This window comes from Perognathus longimembris, chromosome 6, assembly GCF_023159225.1.
Source record: "Perognathus longimembris pacificus isolate PPM17 chromosome 6, ASM2315922v1, whole genome shotgun sequence".
Classification (NCBI taxonomy): domain Eukaryota; kingdom Metazoa; phylum Chordata; class Mammalia; order Rodentia; family Heteromyidae; genus Perognathus; species Perognathus longimembris.
In genome coordinates, this window is record NC_063166.1 from 4,093,799 (window position 1) to 4,109,408 (window position 15,610).

At 43.3% G+C, this 15,610-nt stretch overlaps 1 protein-coding gene across 1 annotated transcript; it reads left to right on the plus strand.

The window, feature by feature from the left end:
* Positions 1 to 1,600: 1,600 nt before the first annotated feature.
* Rhag (Rh associated glycoprotein) lies at positions 1,601 to 14,608 on the plus strand. The gene is made up of 10 exons (XM_048347641.1): positions 1,601 to 1,800; positions 5,627 to 5,810; positions 6,601 to 6,751; positions 8,367 to 8,514; positions 8,776 to 8,942; positions 10,612 to 10,749; positions 12,067 to 12,188; positions 12,984 to 13,057; positions 13,382 to 13,455; positions 14,499 to 14,608. The coding sequence occupies exons 1-10, from the start codon at positions 1,644 to 1,646 to the stop codon at positions 14,571 to 14,573; spliced, it is 1,290 nt and encodes a 429-aa protein (XP_048203598.1). The 5' UTR covers positions 1,601 to 1,643; the 3' UTR covers positions 14,574 to 14,608.
* Positions 14,609 to 15,610: the final 1,002 nt, after the last annotated feature.

Below are 15,610 nucleotides of genomic sequence, written 5' to 3' on the forward strand. Positions count from 1 at the left end.
GAGAACAATTCCAGGATGGAGGGAAGAAGTTTGCATTCAACATGGTTGTCTTGAATAGCTTATCCATTTATCAACACTACCAACATAATTGATTAGCCCTGGCCCTACTTAAACTCTTTCTCTCCTTTTCTAAGACTAGAAGGTATATCCCATGGTATTTATTTACTTGCATATTTACATATGTGTATATCTGAATAAGGAGTCAAGAAAACTATCTATTTATGGACAAAACTACTTCTTTTGCCATTGTCAATGGGATAATAATCAATATCTAGCATCTCCAATACTAGGTGGACTATGGCTTTTAGCCACCCAGCGCAGCTGCCCAATCAGCTCTAGCTTCAGGAACTCTTTCCTTTTCTCCCAATCTGATCTTTCATCTAGTTTTTTTTTTAACCACTTGCTACTACTCACACCTGCCCTGGTCTTCCAAAACTTGTTCTTCGTGCTGTCTCTCTGTCCAACAAACCGTTGCTGTGGCCTTGGTCCAAGGCAATAAGTGCTAGAGATAAATTTTGCTCTATAATAGTTTACATTGCCAACACAATTGTACTATCTATGGATCAAAGATACAAGTATGTTCTGTCTTGTATATGTTCTCTAACATTTGTTAAATTTTGTATATTTTAGGGGTTGCATTATGACAATTTTATATGTGTCTAACATGTATTAACAAATTCGACTCTTCAACCTATATCCATTTGTATGTGAAGGAAATTTCATACTTGTTCTTTCTGTCATTTGGAAATATATCACATAAATACTATTTTGTTACTTCTTTGTTTCTATATAATCAATCATTTGCATATACTTTTGCCTTCCCAGATAAATCATTAACTTCATCATGGAAGTTGATGAAGCTTATTAGATTTGTAAGTGCTACAGAGTCTGGCATGATTTCCAACCTATATGATGTCCATTCAAAAAGTGTCTACCTTGGGCTGGGGATATGGCCTAGTGGCAAGAGTGCTTGCCTCGTATACTTGAAGCCCTGGGTTCGATTCCCCAGCACCACATATACAGAAAATGGCCAGAAGTGGCGCTGTGACTCAAGTGGCAGAGTGCTAGCCTTGAGCAAAAAGAAGCCAGGGACAGTGCTCAGGCCCTGAGTCCAAGGCCCAGGACTGGTAAAAAAAAAAAAAAAAAAAAGCATCTACCTCGGGTGTGCTACTTCTGTGGCAAGGATAATGTTGCTCTTTGCCATTCTCTGATTTCTATGTTGTCCATTTTGCTGAAGATTGAAGCAATTATTAAGTATTTTCAGAAGTCAATGGAGATAAGTAACTATAAATAAGTCTATGAGAAGCATGTATAAATTATTAGGATAAAAATATCTTGATCTTTAACAAAAAAGTGTCCACTGAATTAAGTTAAATAGCATCCTATATAATTTTGCAATTGGCCATTTTGTGTCAGATTTGGCTTTAAACCATAGATTTAGATTTAAACTAACACTCAACATGACTGAAATTGTAGAGCATAAGTTTCCCCAATGGGCAGGGCATTTGAACCAATCAGCCCATTTTGGTGACGTCCTTGGGGATTTTGCACATGTCACCCATTGCCTCACAGAGCAGCGTTCTCTTCTTATCAACCTCTCACAGCTTCTACAGCCCAGTGTGTCTCTCTCCTTCGCCACCAGCATGAGGTTCAAGTTTCCTCTCCTGGCCATAGGCCTGGAGGTCGCCATGATCGTTTTATTTGCAAAATTTGTTCGATATGAGACATATCCACAAGTCCCCCAGCAAGGCAACATCACCAGACCTACAGCAATGGACAGATTCCTTCCGCTATATCCTCGTGAGTAGGCGATTTCTACTTTTTATGTGCATTGCATTCTCAGATGTGACGTTTGGGGACTGTTGGGTCTTGAGCTCTGAATAGAATTAGGAAACAGTTGGGAATGCTAACCATGTGCATTTCTGACTGTACAGTGTCTGGGCATCATGCATTTCTGACTGTGAAGGGTCAGGGCAGTCTACATTTCTAACTGTAATGTTTCTGTACATTTCTGACTGTAAAGTTTCCAGGCACTGTACATTTCTGCAGAGGAAACTGGTCTTCTCCCTGTTGTGATGGTATTTGGATAGAATCTCAGATCAAGATTCAAATATGGAACAAGAAGTGTAATGTTAAAATAACCGATCGTGTGTGTGTGTGTGTGTGTGTGTGTGTGTGTGTGTGTGTGTGTGTGTGTTAGGTAATGACTGCTATGTTGCCCTGTTTTTTTCCTTGAATTTATTACTCACTATTGGGAACTTGGCAGGGGAGAGAATGGAGACAAAACTAGAGTGATATGAAGAGAAGCTTGGACTCTGAGAGTCCATGACAGACGAAGGGGTCACAAGAAAGAAAAAGAGGGTTTTACATTCTTAAAAAAAAGAAGACGAATGGGGTGCTTAGGAGGATGTGGGAAGTTCTAGGGTGGTCATTTTAAAGCATGCGCTCAAGGGGTTATGATATTCAGAAGCGAAAGCAGTTTATTTCTTTGAAATACAAAGAAAATGGTGAGTACTTTACATATCATAAAGTAGAGTCCCTCTCTGAGAATGGTGGCTGAAAATTAAAAAGAGAAGTTGAGTTTCTGGTTTAGAAGGACAGGCTATGCATAATACATTATACATACATACATAATACATAATATTACCATTTACTGTATACTAATTATGAGCCAAATCCATTCATTAGCAGACTAATGAGGGAGGGAGACAGTAAGACATAATTATTACATAGATTACTTATTTTTAAACAAGACTCAATTTTAAAACTTATTTAAAACTGTAGCAATGATACTCACACATTGCAGCCTATTAACGACATGACACTGCGTTTTCACCCCCACACTTTTGACTGCTATCACGTAATAAGGAACCTTCATAGCAGAAATTTTGACCTAGGGTGACTTAGCAGAAAATACAAAACAGATGGCTCAGAACAGAGTTAAGATCATCAGTGGAGACTCAGAATCCATATCCACTTGCCTTTACACTGGGTTGATTAATCTTGATTAATGAAGTCTTATAATTTGAAAGTTAGCAATAAACCAGAATCGTATTGAATTCTGTATGCCTCATATATTTTATTCAATTATTTATCATATTATATATATGTGTGTGTGTATATATACATATATGTATTTCTCTTTACCGTACCAAGCATTTGCTCCAGTAAGTTTACTCTAAGATAGAAACAGGCACCCCAGGGCTGGAGATTTAGCTTAATGGAAGAGCACTTGCCTGTCCTGAGTTCAGCCCTCAACTCTGCAAAACCAGAAAAAGGAAAAGAAAAGAAACAGACACAAACCTTTCGTGGCAAGGTTTACCATCTAGTACACATGGATGAAAGGAACAAGATGCAACCCAGAATAATAAACAAAATGGCACAAATCTGGTGTAAGATCAGTGTGGTTCAAAATTACTACTCAGATTTGGAGAGCTGAGTAACTGGCACAATTCAAACTATCCCAACTAAGTCCCAAAATAAAAGCCCCAAGGTAAATCACAAAATTTGAGGCAAAACAAAACTGGAAGGAAATTACTTAAAATGGTAACTTTCCAGTAGCCTGTGATGGGTGAGTGGTTTCTGGGACCAGGTGTACAGCACACCATGACCCTAGCGAACGGTAGTGAACGTTATGCTCTGGACTAGCGATGTGCATAAGTAATTCTGACATCATTCAGGGATGGGTTGCAAGAACATTTGGATGGAAATGAATGCAGAGCGGGGCCCTCGCACGGTCAGAGAGAATCACTCTGGAGACTCTGTCGTTTACAAGACAGACACTGGCAATGGAGCAATGACAGGGCACTGCTCAAGCACTAAACCACAGATCAAATTCACCATTGCCAATAATGGGAAAGACAAATTACAGGCCACCTGGTGGGAGCCAATGATGTGCACAATGCCAATGCCATCTTCCTGACAAAGTATTTGGTGTGATGGTGAACCAATCACACAAACCCAAAGTATAACGCGTGTATAAAAGGTAGAACAATACCATGGTGAAACATGGTAAACCCATCAAACCAATGCAAAGTATGACATTTGCAAAAAAGTGGTACAATACCACAAGTCAGAAACACAGGGAAGGATTGCTCGATTTTAGAAGTGTCTGAAGATGCACTAAGACAAAAAGAAAAAAAACACACAAAGCCTGAATGAAGAACAAGTCAAAAACTTGTATAAAAGGGTAGTTTGTGAACAAATGGAATTTGCATATAATTATATATAAGATATTATGATATTGTATATGTATCGGTGTTGCATTTCTTGGACGTGGTGATGATTTTGTGTTTATTTGGAATGGTCTTCTGCTTATGAGACTTAAGCTAACGTAGTTTGGAACAAAGTGTCATCCTACTTTCAAATGGTTCAGAAGAATGTGTGTGTCTGTATGTCATACAATGAGAAAGAGCCATCAAAAACAGGAAATATTAATAACTGATAAATCCAGGTGAATAGTATTTTATTTTACTGGATTTTCAGAAAAGAAGAATGGCGATTCTTTCATCTCCACTACCCCCAAATAAAGGAATGGATTGTAAACACTATATACAAACCCAGGAGCTCAGGCATTTGCCCAAGCTGTTTGAACAACTTAAATAATAGATGAGGTTCTTATGCCCCCTGGTGGATAAAAGCACTAACAGGATTTAGTTGTGGGAGGTGGGCTCACATTTAACATAGGAAGCATGTGCGCACACATACAACTTTATCTAGTGTTTCCTGGTGTATAAGGCACTATGCTCAGCTCAACGAACAATTGGTGTGATTTCCAGAGCTGATGTAGTTACATACATCAAGTCATCCACCAAACATTTATTTCCCTGTCTCTTACCTACAGATTTAAATGACTATGTTCTAACCCTTTCTACCCAGAAACATGCCTAGGATTGTAGCTCAGGGGTATGACATTTGCTTAGCATGCAATGAGGCCCTGGATTCAATCCCTGTCACAATACATATATGTGTGTGTGAGTATGCGTGTGCATGTATGCATTTACATGCACATACAAAATAATATGGAATGTACATGAGTATATATATGAGAACGCACAACATAGTAAACAACATGTGCATTTCATCGACTATTATAGTGTGACACATTGTAAATAAATGGCACTGCCAGGTGACAGAGGATAAGATGGAGTATACACAGAAAACCGAGCGCAAGGCAGGATGAAACTGTAATTTCCCCTGGAGGATTGGGAGAATGACTGAAGAGCAGATGAAACTTGCAGGGGGTTCTGTGAGGTTCTCCTCGGGTGGAAAATCACAAACATGGAAGAAGTCACTGTATGATAGCACATAATTTCCCAAGAAAAGGTTCAAATACTGAGTAACTGACTACGTTCTCATGGCCGTCATCTATAGCCGATTGACACTAGCTGCATGCTCACATCACTCTGGCTGGAAGTTCTGGCCACAGGAGCCAAACTCTACATCTGACCCAGTGAGGCTACGGTGGTGTGTAACAGCAGGTATCATCTCTCCCCAGACAGTGCTTTCCCCTTGCGGAGTTTTACTTGGAGCTGGTGGCATTGAATGAACTGGATGGACCGACATGTCACCCCTTCCCTGTGTTCTCGTCCTAAAGATGCGTTTCCTCTGCTCTTTTCCTCCTCAGTATTTCAAGACGTGCATGTGATGATATTCGTTGGCTTCGGCTTCCTCATGACCTTCCTGAAGAAGTACGGCTTCGGGGGTGTGGGCTTCAACCTCCTCCTGGCGGCCCTGGGCCTGCAGTGGGGCACCCTGGTCCAGGGGCTCCTTCACAGCTGGGGGCAGGCGTTTGCCATCGGAATCGAGAAGTGAGTGCCTCCGCTGAGCTGGGGACGCTGGGGCACCCTCCTGCACCCAAAAGGACGCATGTCCGTGCTGAGATTTTAACCACTTTGGCGACGCTCCTTCCGAAGGTGGTGAAGTCATGGGGGTGGAGTTCCCACGGAAGGGATGAGAGTGTAGATGCAGGTTCCTGGGAGAGATGCTTGACGCCTCCCGCCACGTTCACTCCGGGCGAGAAGGCAGCACGCACACCTGCTCACCAGACACCACCTCCAGCAGCACCTTCCCTTAGACTTCCCAGCCCCCCACATGAAAAGAAATGCCTTTCCGTGGGTTACAAGCTACCTGACGTGTGGCATTGTGTGACACAAAGACCAAGTCCACTTTTCAACCAGGTGTCTCATCGGCAAGAGCTGTCCCAGGATGTCCCTTGGTAGCCAGGCTTTGAACTGATGGAAAACTGTGTCCTCAAACAACCAGGCGTGGTTGAGATCCTAGAAACCCAATCAGTGCCTTGCTCCGCGGAGATGTCTATAGCTTGTCCAGTTTGACGTGCTGGGTACTGTAAAGAATCCCTTGAAATAGAAAAGAAGGAGGCAGGGGAAGAAAGTGAAGTGGAAGAGAGAGGAAGGAAGTGGGAGAAAAAGGACGTGGGGGTGAGCGTAGGCCTGTGGGCAATGCCTGATGAGTGCTAGCAGGAGCAGAGCTTGCTCTCTGGATTAACCGGAGCCAGGGGGCTGGCCTTATTCTCCATCCTCTAGGTATGCATGGTTTAGGTATGCATTACTCTTCCATTTATTTTTCTCCTTCCCCCAGCATGATAAATGCGGACTTCAGTACAGCCACAGTTCTGATTTCTTTGGGAGCCGTCTTGGGGAAAACGAGTCCCATCCAAATGCTGATCATGACAATTCTAGAAATCACTGTCTTTGCTGGCAATGAGTATCTGGTTGGTAACATATTCATGGTAAGTGCAGAGAACTCATCTGGACCTATCCCTGGCATCCATTCTGGCTGTAACACGTGGAGGGTGCCCAGAGCACACAGAATACCACAGCATTATGCTGACAGCCACAATTACCAAGTGCCTGTTGGCAAACTTGAATTGTATACACCTTACTTCATTTCATCGTTGCAAAAAATGTCAGATATTATTGTAGGTGGCTTTTGTGTTCCATAGAACTGATGACTCCATGTGGCAAATGACTCCCTTTAATCTGCATCTGAACCCTTATTTATCCAGCACCCAAACCTTTATTACACTACCAATGGTTACTTCCTGTTTATAAAGGTAAACAGCCTTGTATAAAGCTGTATATACAAAATTGTTATGTACTAGATCAAAATTCTTCCCTGTTACTGATTGCTGGACACCAGTGGCTCACACCTGTAATCCTAGCTACTCAGGAGGCTGAGACCTGAGGATCCCCCTTCAAAGCCAACTTGGGCAGGAAGGTCTCCATGAGACTCTTATCTCCAATTAACCACTCAAGAATGAAGGGAGGAGAGGGAGGGAGGGAGAAAGGGAGGGAGGGAGGGAGGGAGGGAGGGAGGAAGGGAGGGAGGGAGGGAGGGAGGGAGGGAGGGAGGGAGGGAGGGAGGGAGGCAGATGTTTTGCCTACAGATATTGAAACATTTGAAGACAGGCCCAGACTTACATGGGTTCTTGTAAAGTTCAAGCACAATTTCTCACCCCTCTCAGTCTCCTGAAAGCAAGGTGGAGTGTAGGAAGGTTCCCACACTGAGAAAGGCCTCTAATAAAGCTAAGATCATTAGCTTAATTATTTCTCCAGCCACATGTCAAGGAAGTATCTGGTGCAGATGAGAAGTCGGCCTCTGTGGTGTGTCCTGTGCTTCTACTGCTCTCTTTTCCTTTGACACTCTTGCTCTTTCTCCCTCCCTCTTTCCCCACTGTTGGACCCAGGTATCTGCAACCGTAGCCAGGACACGGGGGATGCAGAGGCGAGTGGACCAATGCACACTTTATTTCAGGAGGGCAGGGTTTATATAGGGTTAGAAATCAACTCACAGCTTCAAACGTAAAAATTAATACAGCATGGTGTGTGTCCATATCAATATAAAAGTTTTGGTCTCTACTGCAAGGGAGGTGGCTATTACAAAGTTTTAGCTATTACAAAGGGTGACTACTTACAAAGGGCTTAGCTACTACAAAAATTGTTGATATTAAAGCAAAGGATTAAACCAGTCAAAGCAGAACTCTATCACCTAGCTACTATTTCCTCCAGACTAATTGTCTTTGACCATGACTTCTATATTTACTGTGAAGAAACGTATTTACAGTGAAAAGTTTTTGCTAAAGCAGCTGGGCAAACAAGTCTCCCCAGGGAGGCGCTATGTGGGGGAAGGGAGAGTCTCATAACAAAGGTGGCTTCCTGTGGCCATCAAACACAGGAGACTTCTTTAATGGAGATTTTTCCCCAAAGGCCTGTTCGTTTGCTAATAAGGCATCCTGAGTAACTGTGCCAAGGCTAAGTTCCCACTGGTCAGAGAAGTTATTCTCCCAGACCCCACCCGTCTTCTCTAATTACAAACACATTCTGGCATTTTCCTTCCTCCTGCAGGCCTCCGATATTGGTGCATCAATGACAATCCACGCTTTTGGGGCTTACTTCGGCTTGGCTGTCGCTGGTGTCTTGTACAGATCGGGCCTGAGAAAGGGGCATTGGAATGAAGAGTCGGTGTACCACTCAGACTTGTTTGCCATGATTGGTGAGTAGAGAGCGTTTGCCCACTGCTTGTCTACTGCATGAGAGCTGGAAGGAAATCCTAAGGTCAACGTGGGTGTGAAGATGCCCCCAAAGAATATCTCTGGGCTGGGAGCATTTGCTAAGCAAGTGCACAGTCTTGAAATCCAACTGAGTGCTCCTCTGTTCTGTTAAGCATTTTTCTAGACATTATCTGTGCCCAGAGCAAACTGCCTTTCTCCTATGGTCTTCCCTCCGAGCTAATGTTCCTTCCGACGTTTCTCAGGGACCATTTTCCTCTGGGTATTTTGGCCGAGCTTCAACTCAGCCATTGCTGAGCCCGGAGACGCCCAGTACAGAGCCATTGTCAACACGTACTTCTCCCTCGCTGCCTGCGTGATCACAGCCTTTGCCTTGTCCAGCCTCGTCCAGCACCGAGGCAAGCTTGATATGGTAAGTGTCCTATTCCTGTCACTGGAAGCCTCACTTAGCATTGCTGAGATTTGCTCAGATATCCAGCTCAGTTCTGCATACTGGCTGAGCTACAGGAGGCACCATGAAACAACCAACCTGTGGAGAGGATTTTAATACAGTATTCATTCACCCATTCGTTCACGCATGTGTAATCATAGGCACTCTTAACAAATTGAAGTGCTCTCAAGAAATTTATAAAATTTACAATTGTGTAGAGAATCCAGGCTTGTAGACTTCAAAGATGAAAATTTATTTCTCTAATAATGGAGATAACTGCTGAGCACTGGTGGCTCATGGCTGTAATCCTAGCTACTCGGGAGGCTGAGATCTGAGGACCGCAGTTCAAAGCCAGCTTAGTCAGGAAAGGCTGTGAAACTCTTAACTCCAATAAACTACTCAGAAAAAAACCTGGAAGTGGTACTGTGGCTCAAGAGGTAGAATGCTAGCCTTGAGCCAGAAGAAGCTCAAGGACCATCCCCAGACCCTGGGTTCAAGCCCCAGAACTGGCAGGAAAACAAATAATAATAATAAAATAAAATAACAACAAAGATAACTGTTCCCAAAATCTTAGAAACTCTTCACTAGATGCAAGACTTGTCAGAGAGTAAGAAAGGACAATGAGATAAGGCACGCTGATCTCCCAACTTAAGTACTCCTCTCAAAGAAATAACAACAAAAGGCAAGGTGAATTTTTAGAAAAGAAAAGGAATATTAGTGGGAAAAATGGAGAAATTCAAATAATGTCTTTAATAGTTTTGAATTAACTCTAATTTCCTTTGTCATGATAATGTAAGATGACAACGCTGGGGGAGACAGATGAGGGATGTGTGGACACTTCGTATTTTTGCAACTTCAAAATCCATTCCAGCCGGTCTCCTGGTGTTTCTTGCCTGTGAGCTAAAGAAATGGCTCTCCTCTTCGCCTGTGGCACAGAAATGGATACTAAGGTCTACTTTTCACAGAATGGTTGACAAGTATTTCGAATCCATTCCAGTTGCATCACTAGGGATACTAAGAGACAACGAGTGAAGTCATTCATGTACAGATGGGTGGTTCTCTCTCAATATTAGGAACCATCTCCTCCTACACTAAACTGGGGGTTTCTGGGTGATCTGCGGGACACGAAATGATTCTTTGTGCTCCATCCTCAGATGCTCTTTTGTGGCTTGACCTTTTCTCTTGGCTGTTGCGTTATCACAGATTTTCACAGCACCCTTCAGGCACAGTGTTCGTTTGGGTTACCATAGCGTAGCCTTGTCTGAGCTGCATCAGTGGGCAGACCCTGTTGGGTTTACTCGGTGCTCTCCCCTCTCCCCAGGACAGTTTCTTTCCTGTTCTCTCACCGCTGGTCTCCTTAGCCTGCTGACTAATACACTCCTAAAGCAGCCTGCAAAGGAAGACAGCAAGTGCCAATCTTTGGGGATGTTAGCAGCTCCAAAACCACCCTAATTTGGGGGAGGGGGAGTGTTAACAATGATAATGTTATTTTTATAGTTTGGTTCTACTCTTTCCACTCCTATTATTTTCAATGATTTAATGGCAGTAGCTACTGATATTAAGACCGCCAGGGGTCCTCTGCAATCCGCACCCTTCTCTGTGAGCTCCACCTATATGGGGTCCACTTAGGCTGGGCCTTTCCTCCACACAGGTGCACATCCAGAATGCCACCCTGGCCGGGGGAGTCGCGGTGGGCACCTGTGCGGACATGGAGATCCAGCCGTTCGCATCCATGGTCATTGGGAGTGCGGCGGGAATGGTCTCTGTGCTCGGATACAAGTTCCTGTCTGTAAGTAAGGGCACACGTGCTGCGCCCAATCTGAAACCTGCACCCTTTGCTTCTCACATTCCAGACACAGGTGAAAAGGCAGACAATCAATGCCCTGCCCCCAGGGGCTCTCCTTGTGTGCATGCCCTTTGTCTTCCTTTCTGGGGTACCCCACACACATCTCAGTCAGTGGGTGGCGCAGTGACTTCTGGGTATCAGGAGAGAGCCCCATGCCAGGTATTTACAATTAGTACAAAGTCACTGTTAAGTACCTGTGTGCTGCTCTTCTCCAGGGATGCTCTTCTCCTACTGAAGATGTTGTTTCTGTTTAGCATGGCATAATGAAGGGCTCTGGACTCTTTTAAGAGATGTGAGCTGTGGTCAGAGGTGAGAAAGAGTAGGCCCTAAGATCACAACCCTCCAAACCCAACCACCAGAGACTGAAATGGCAATTTTGTCATCAGTGTCATCAAAGCATTTGGTTCCGGTGGATTTCAGTTTTCACCCACAAAATTCTCTTCTTTGGGGTTAAGATGGAAATGGGAAAATGCAAAGTAGAAGTGACATAGGATGAACAACCTAGGGCAAGAGGAACACAGATCTTTTAAACGTATGGAACTCATGTACAGTGGGTATTATTTTAGCCCCTCCAAGCCATGCAAATAAAGATGTACAGGGATGACTCACTGCTTCACTGGTGAAACCACTTTATAGAACCTATGTATATTCTAAAAACATCATGTGATCGATCTGTGTATCCATATCAAAATTCAACTTAATTTTTCTTTCTTTCTTTCTATTTTTTTTTTTTTTTTTTGCCAGTCCTGGGCTTGGATTCAGGGCCTGAGCACTGTCCCTGGCTTCTTTTTGCTCAAGGCTAGCACTCTGCCACTTGAGCCACAGCGCCACTTCTGGCCGTTTTCTATATATGTGGTGCTGGGGAATCGAACCCAGGGCTTCCTGTATACAAAGCAAACACTCTTGCAACTAGGCCATATTCTCAGCCTTAACTTATTTTTTAATAATCGCTTCTGCTGGGTGCAGGAGGCTCAGGCTTGTAATCATAGTTACTCAGGAAGCTGAGATCTGAGGATCCTGGCTTGAAGCCAGCCCAGGAAAGGAAAGTCCATGAGACTCTTGTCTCCAATTAACCACCAGAACACTCAAAGTGTCGTTGTGACTCAATGTGGTAGACTGCTAACCTTGAGCAAGAAAGCTCAGGGACCATGTCCATGCCCTGAGTTCAAGCCCCACAAACAAACAAGCTTCTGAAATTATTCATTTGGGGAAATCTACATATCTACCAAAATAATGAGGTGTCCTCTCTTCCATTCTTAGCCACTGCTTGCTACCAAGCTGAGGATCCAAGATACCTGTGGCGTCCATTATCTGCACGGCTTACCTGGTGTTATGGGCGGCCTGGCCAGTATCGTGGCGATAGCCATGAACGTGCCCAGCAAGTGAGTAGGAAATGGATTTCCATCTTGCTGGCCTGACACAGATTCCTCACTTATCAGAGAGAAGAGAACAAATATTTTCTTGCTGTTTGCTTCTTGTATCCCCATTTTTCTCACCTTGCACAACTGTTCCTTACTTGCTGTGAGAGGGGCCTGGTGCTGATTCCCATGGCCCCGGGGCATTGATGTCTCCTGTAATACCTCATGCCTCTCGACTTGTACCACCTGCTATCATTCCCTCTGTTGTAGAATCTTTTCTACTGATTTCATCTCCAGGTGGCTGGCCATAGGAAGGTAGACATCTCCTTACACATTGGTAGTGAGTTCTATCAAATAGCCTGAAATTTGCCTTTCCAATGTAATCTCTGAATTTCATAAGCAGTGTATCTCTCCAGTGGGTGAGGAAACAGGGCTCACGGGTGCTTTCTACCTCTCCCCTCTCTCCATGGAGGAGAGCAGCTGGCACACAGCTGGGCTTCAATCCCATCTACTGAGTGGAATAGATCAGGCGACTGATGTTTGCAGAGTGTTGACTTCTCTATAAGGAAGATCTTACATTGTCCTGAAGCTACATCCAGAAAATAGTTCCTGTTTGAGCACGTTTAAGAACTTTTCTAACTCCACTCAGGTGTTTCAAAGAAAGACAAAACAAGAAAATAAGTGTGCGGCCCAGTTCCCAGCACACTATGTGCAGTGCTGTCCTCCGCCCTGCAGGGGGCAGACGGCCATGCCTTCAGTGGGGGAGGTTTGGTGTTGGTGTGCAGGGAATCAACCATTCTTTCTTGTTTGGCTTCCTAGATCTTCCATGGCTATGCAGGCAGCAGCCCTGGGTTCTTCGGTGGGGACGGCCGTCGCTGGTGGACTCATTACAGGTGAATGCTTAGCTGGGCAAGGTGGTACCTGGCGCTAATTCCAGCTGCCCCGGAGGCTGAGTGACAAGACTGGGAGGTTTGTGTCAGCTGTGCCCACATCCTGTCTCCAAGGCAGAAAATGAAAAGTTCAACACTTCCCTGTACCTTAATGTTCACAGAATAAGGAATGAAAAGGAAGTCAATTGAAGATTCAAACCTGTTCTAAACTCCTGGTGGTAGACATGACTCCTCAGGAGGAGGCATTCCCACTGTATTTAATTACCATGCAAGGAGATTTTCTGCTTCTGCTTCCTATTCTCACTTGTTTTCCCTCTGGCTTCACAGGTTTAATTCTAAGGATACCTATTTGGGACCAGGCACCTGATGAATACTGTTATGATGATGCTATTTACTGGAAGGTACTGAACAGAATTCCAAACAGAAATGTAAATGAAGACGCTGTTAGTGAACACCTCACTCACCTTGCTGCCTGAGGGGTGTATGTTGAAAGTAGGCAGAATAGAGGCAATGTTCCCATCAGTCAAATTGCAGACTTTGAAATAAAGATACTAAATCTATGTAACACCATCTTCGCATCTTGATAGAAGTTAATAGAAGATGGAGTCATCTATTAAGATGCCAAAGGAGCATTAGTATTAGGTTTAGTATCCTTATTTCATTCCCCACCCATTTTATGAACATAGAATCAAGTCATTGATTTCCTAGTGAGAGAGCTTCATCATGGTATTTCCAGGAATCAAATGAGGGAAAGGGATGGGCTGGGAATATGGCCTAGTGGTAGAGTGCTTGCCTTGTATACATGAAGGCCTGGGTTCAATTCCCCAGCACCACATATACAGAAAATGGCCAGAAGTGGTGCTGTGGCTCAAGTGGCAGAGTGCTAGCCTTGAGCAAAAAGAAGCCAGGGACAGTGCTCAGGCCCTGAGGCCCTGAGGACTGGTATAAAAAAAAATGAGGGAAAGGGAGAATTGAAATAACAGAAGTCCTTTCACTCCTATCCTTTAAAGTATCTATTCATTAAAATCACTAAGGGTCCTGAGAAACAGAGTGAGAAAGGATTCTCAATGTAAATAACAAAAGCAAGTAATGCTTAAGGTTGAAGCCGATTGGTCGGGGCATCTTAAAATTTCCTCCCAAAACAGCAGTCTCTTCCTGTCCAGCACTTTCTACCTATTCATTCCACTGACAGTTTCTCTCAAGGGATTTCCTCCACAGACTGAGCAGGGCACGTTCACAGGTGCTTTCAGCCAAATTTTCTTGTAGTCAAGATGAATAAGATTGATATTCTTGTTCTTTTATTTTTCCTCAACTGAATCTATGCCTGTTCTTAGCCCATTCTTAGATAACAACTATATGAAAGTATCTGTTTGAACATTAACTTCAGACAGGCCCCCAAAAAAGCAAGGAATAATGACACACCCCTATCTTGTTCTCCTCCTAGGTCCCTAAGCACAGAGAACTTGACGATCAATTCCCTGCACTCGAGGACCACACGCAGCAGAAACCTGAGGTCTAAATTGCGTTCCTGTGCTCCTACTTCCTTCACCATCAGGAGTCAAGTTTAAATAAACAAAAAGGGCAGCATCCCAACACATCCTTGGTCCCTAATAGCCAGTCGAAAAAAAGTGTCTTTATATCCTGTGCTGTTTCTTGGCACATGAATAACTTTCACTGAAGGGATGTGAATCATACCTACATGGTCAAATAGAATCTATTCCAGGACTTCAAGAACAATTTTGACCCTGAACACCTGATGCATAGTCTCAGAAATTTCCTCCAAATATACAGATTTACATAGAAAAGTGCTTCCCAATGATATCAGTGTTTTGATGTATATATCATGTTTTTAATCCAAAGACTCTAAAAATGAAGCTCATGAAACTATCTATGCAAGAAAATGAAAGAAATGTATGTTCATAAAGAAGTAATATCATTTTGGTTACCACTTTTTAAATTTTAAAACTAGTCTAGTAATGTTATACCTGTTCGAATATCCTTATTCTGAATTCCTTTTCTCATATTTACTGTCTGCAAAAATAGCATAAATGCTACCTGACTAATTTCACTAAAGTAATTTCAGGGAAAAATATCAAAAGCAAACCATTCTTCTGATTCTCTTTCTCTATTTCTCTCTCTCTCTCTCTCTCTCTCTCTCTCTCACACACACACACACACACACACACACACACACACACCACAATGACATGTGAGAAAATGTTACATGTCTGTTGGACCTGGGTAACTGCAACCGTAGTCAGGACACGGGGGATGCAGAGGCGAGTGGACCAATACACACTTTATTTCAGGAGGGCCAGGGTTTATATATGGTTATAAATCAACTCACAATTTCCAGGGTAAAAGTTAATACAGCATGATATCCATCTCAAATACAAAAGTTGAGGATGATACTACTGGGAGGAAGGAAACTAATACAAAAGTTTACCTACTACAAAAGGTGGCTACTTCAAAGAGTGCTTACTATTAAGGGCTGAGCTACTTCAAAGAGCTGAGCAACTACAATTGTTGACAGAGGAATAAACCAGTCAAGGCAAA

Coding starts and splice junctions, on each gene's coding strand:
- Rhag (XM_048347641.1), top strand. CDS start 1,644: ATGAGGTTCAAGTTTCCTCTCCTGGCCATAGGCCTGGAGGTCGCCATG. Junction 6,752..8,366: donor TGGTTGGTAACATATTCATG/GTAAGTGCAGAG, acceptor TTCCTCCTGCAG/GCCTCCGATATTGGTGCATC. Junction 8,515..8,775: donor AGACTTGTTTGCCATGATTG/GTGAGTAGAGAG, acceptor GACGTTTCTCAG/GGACCATTTTCCTCTGGGTA.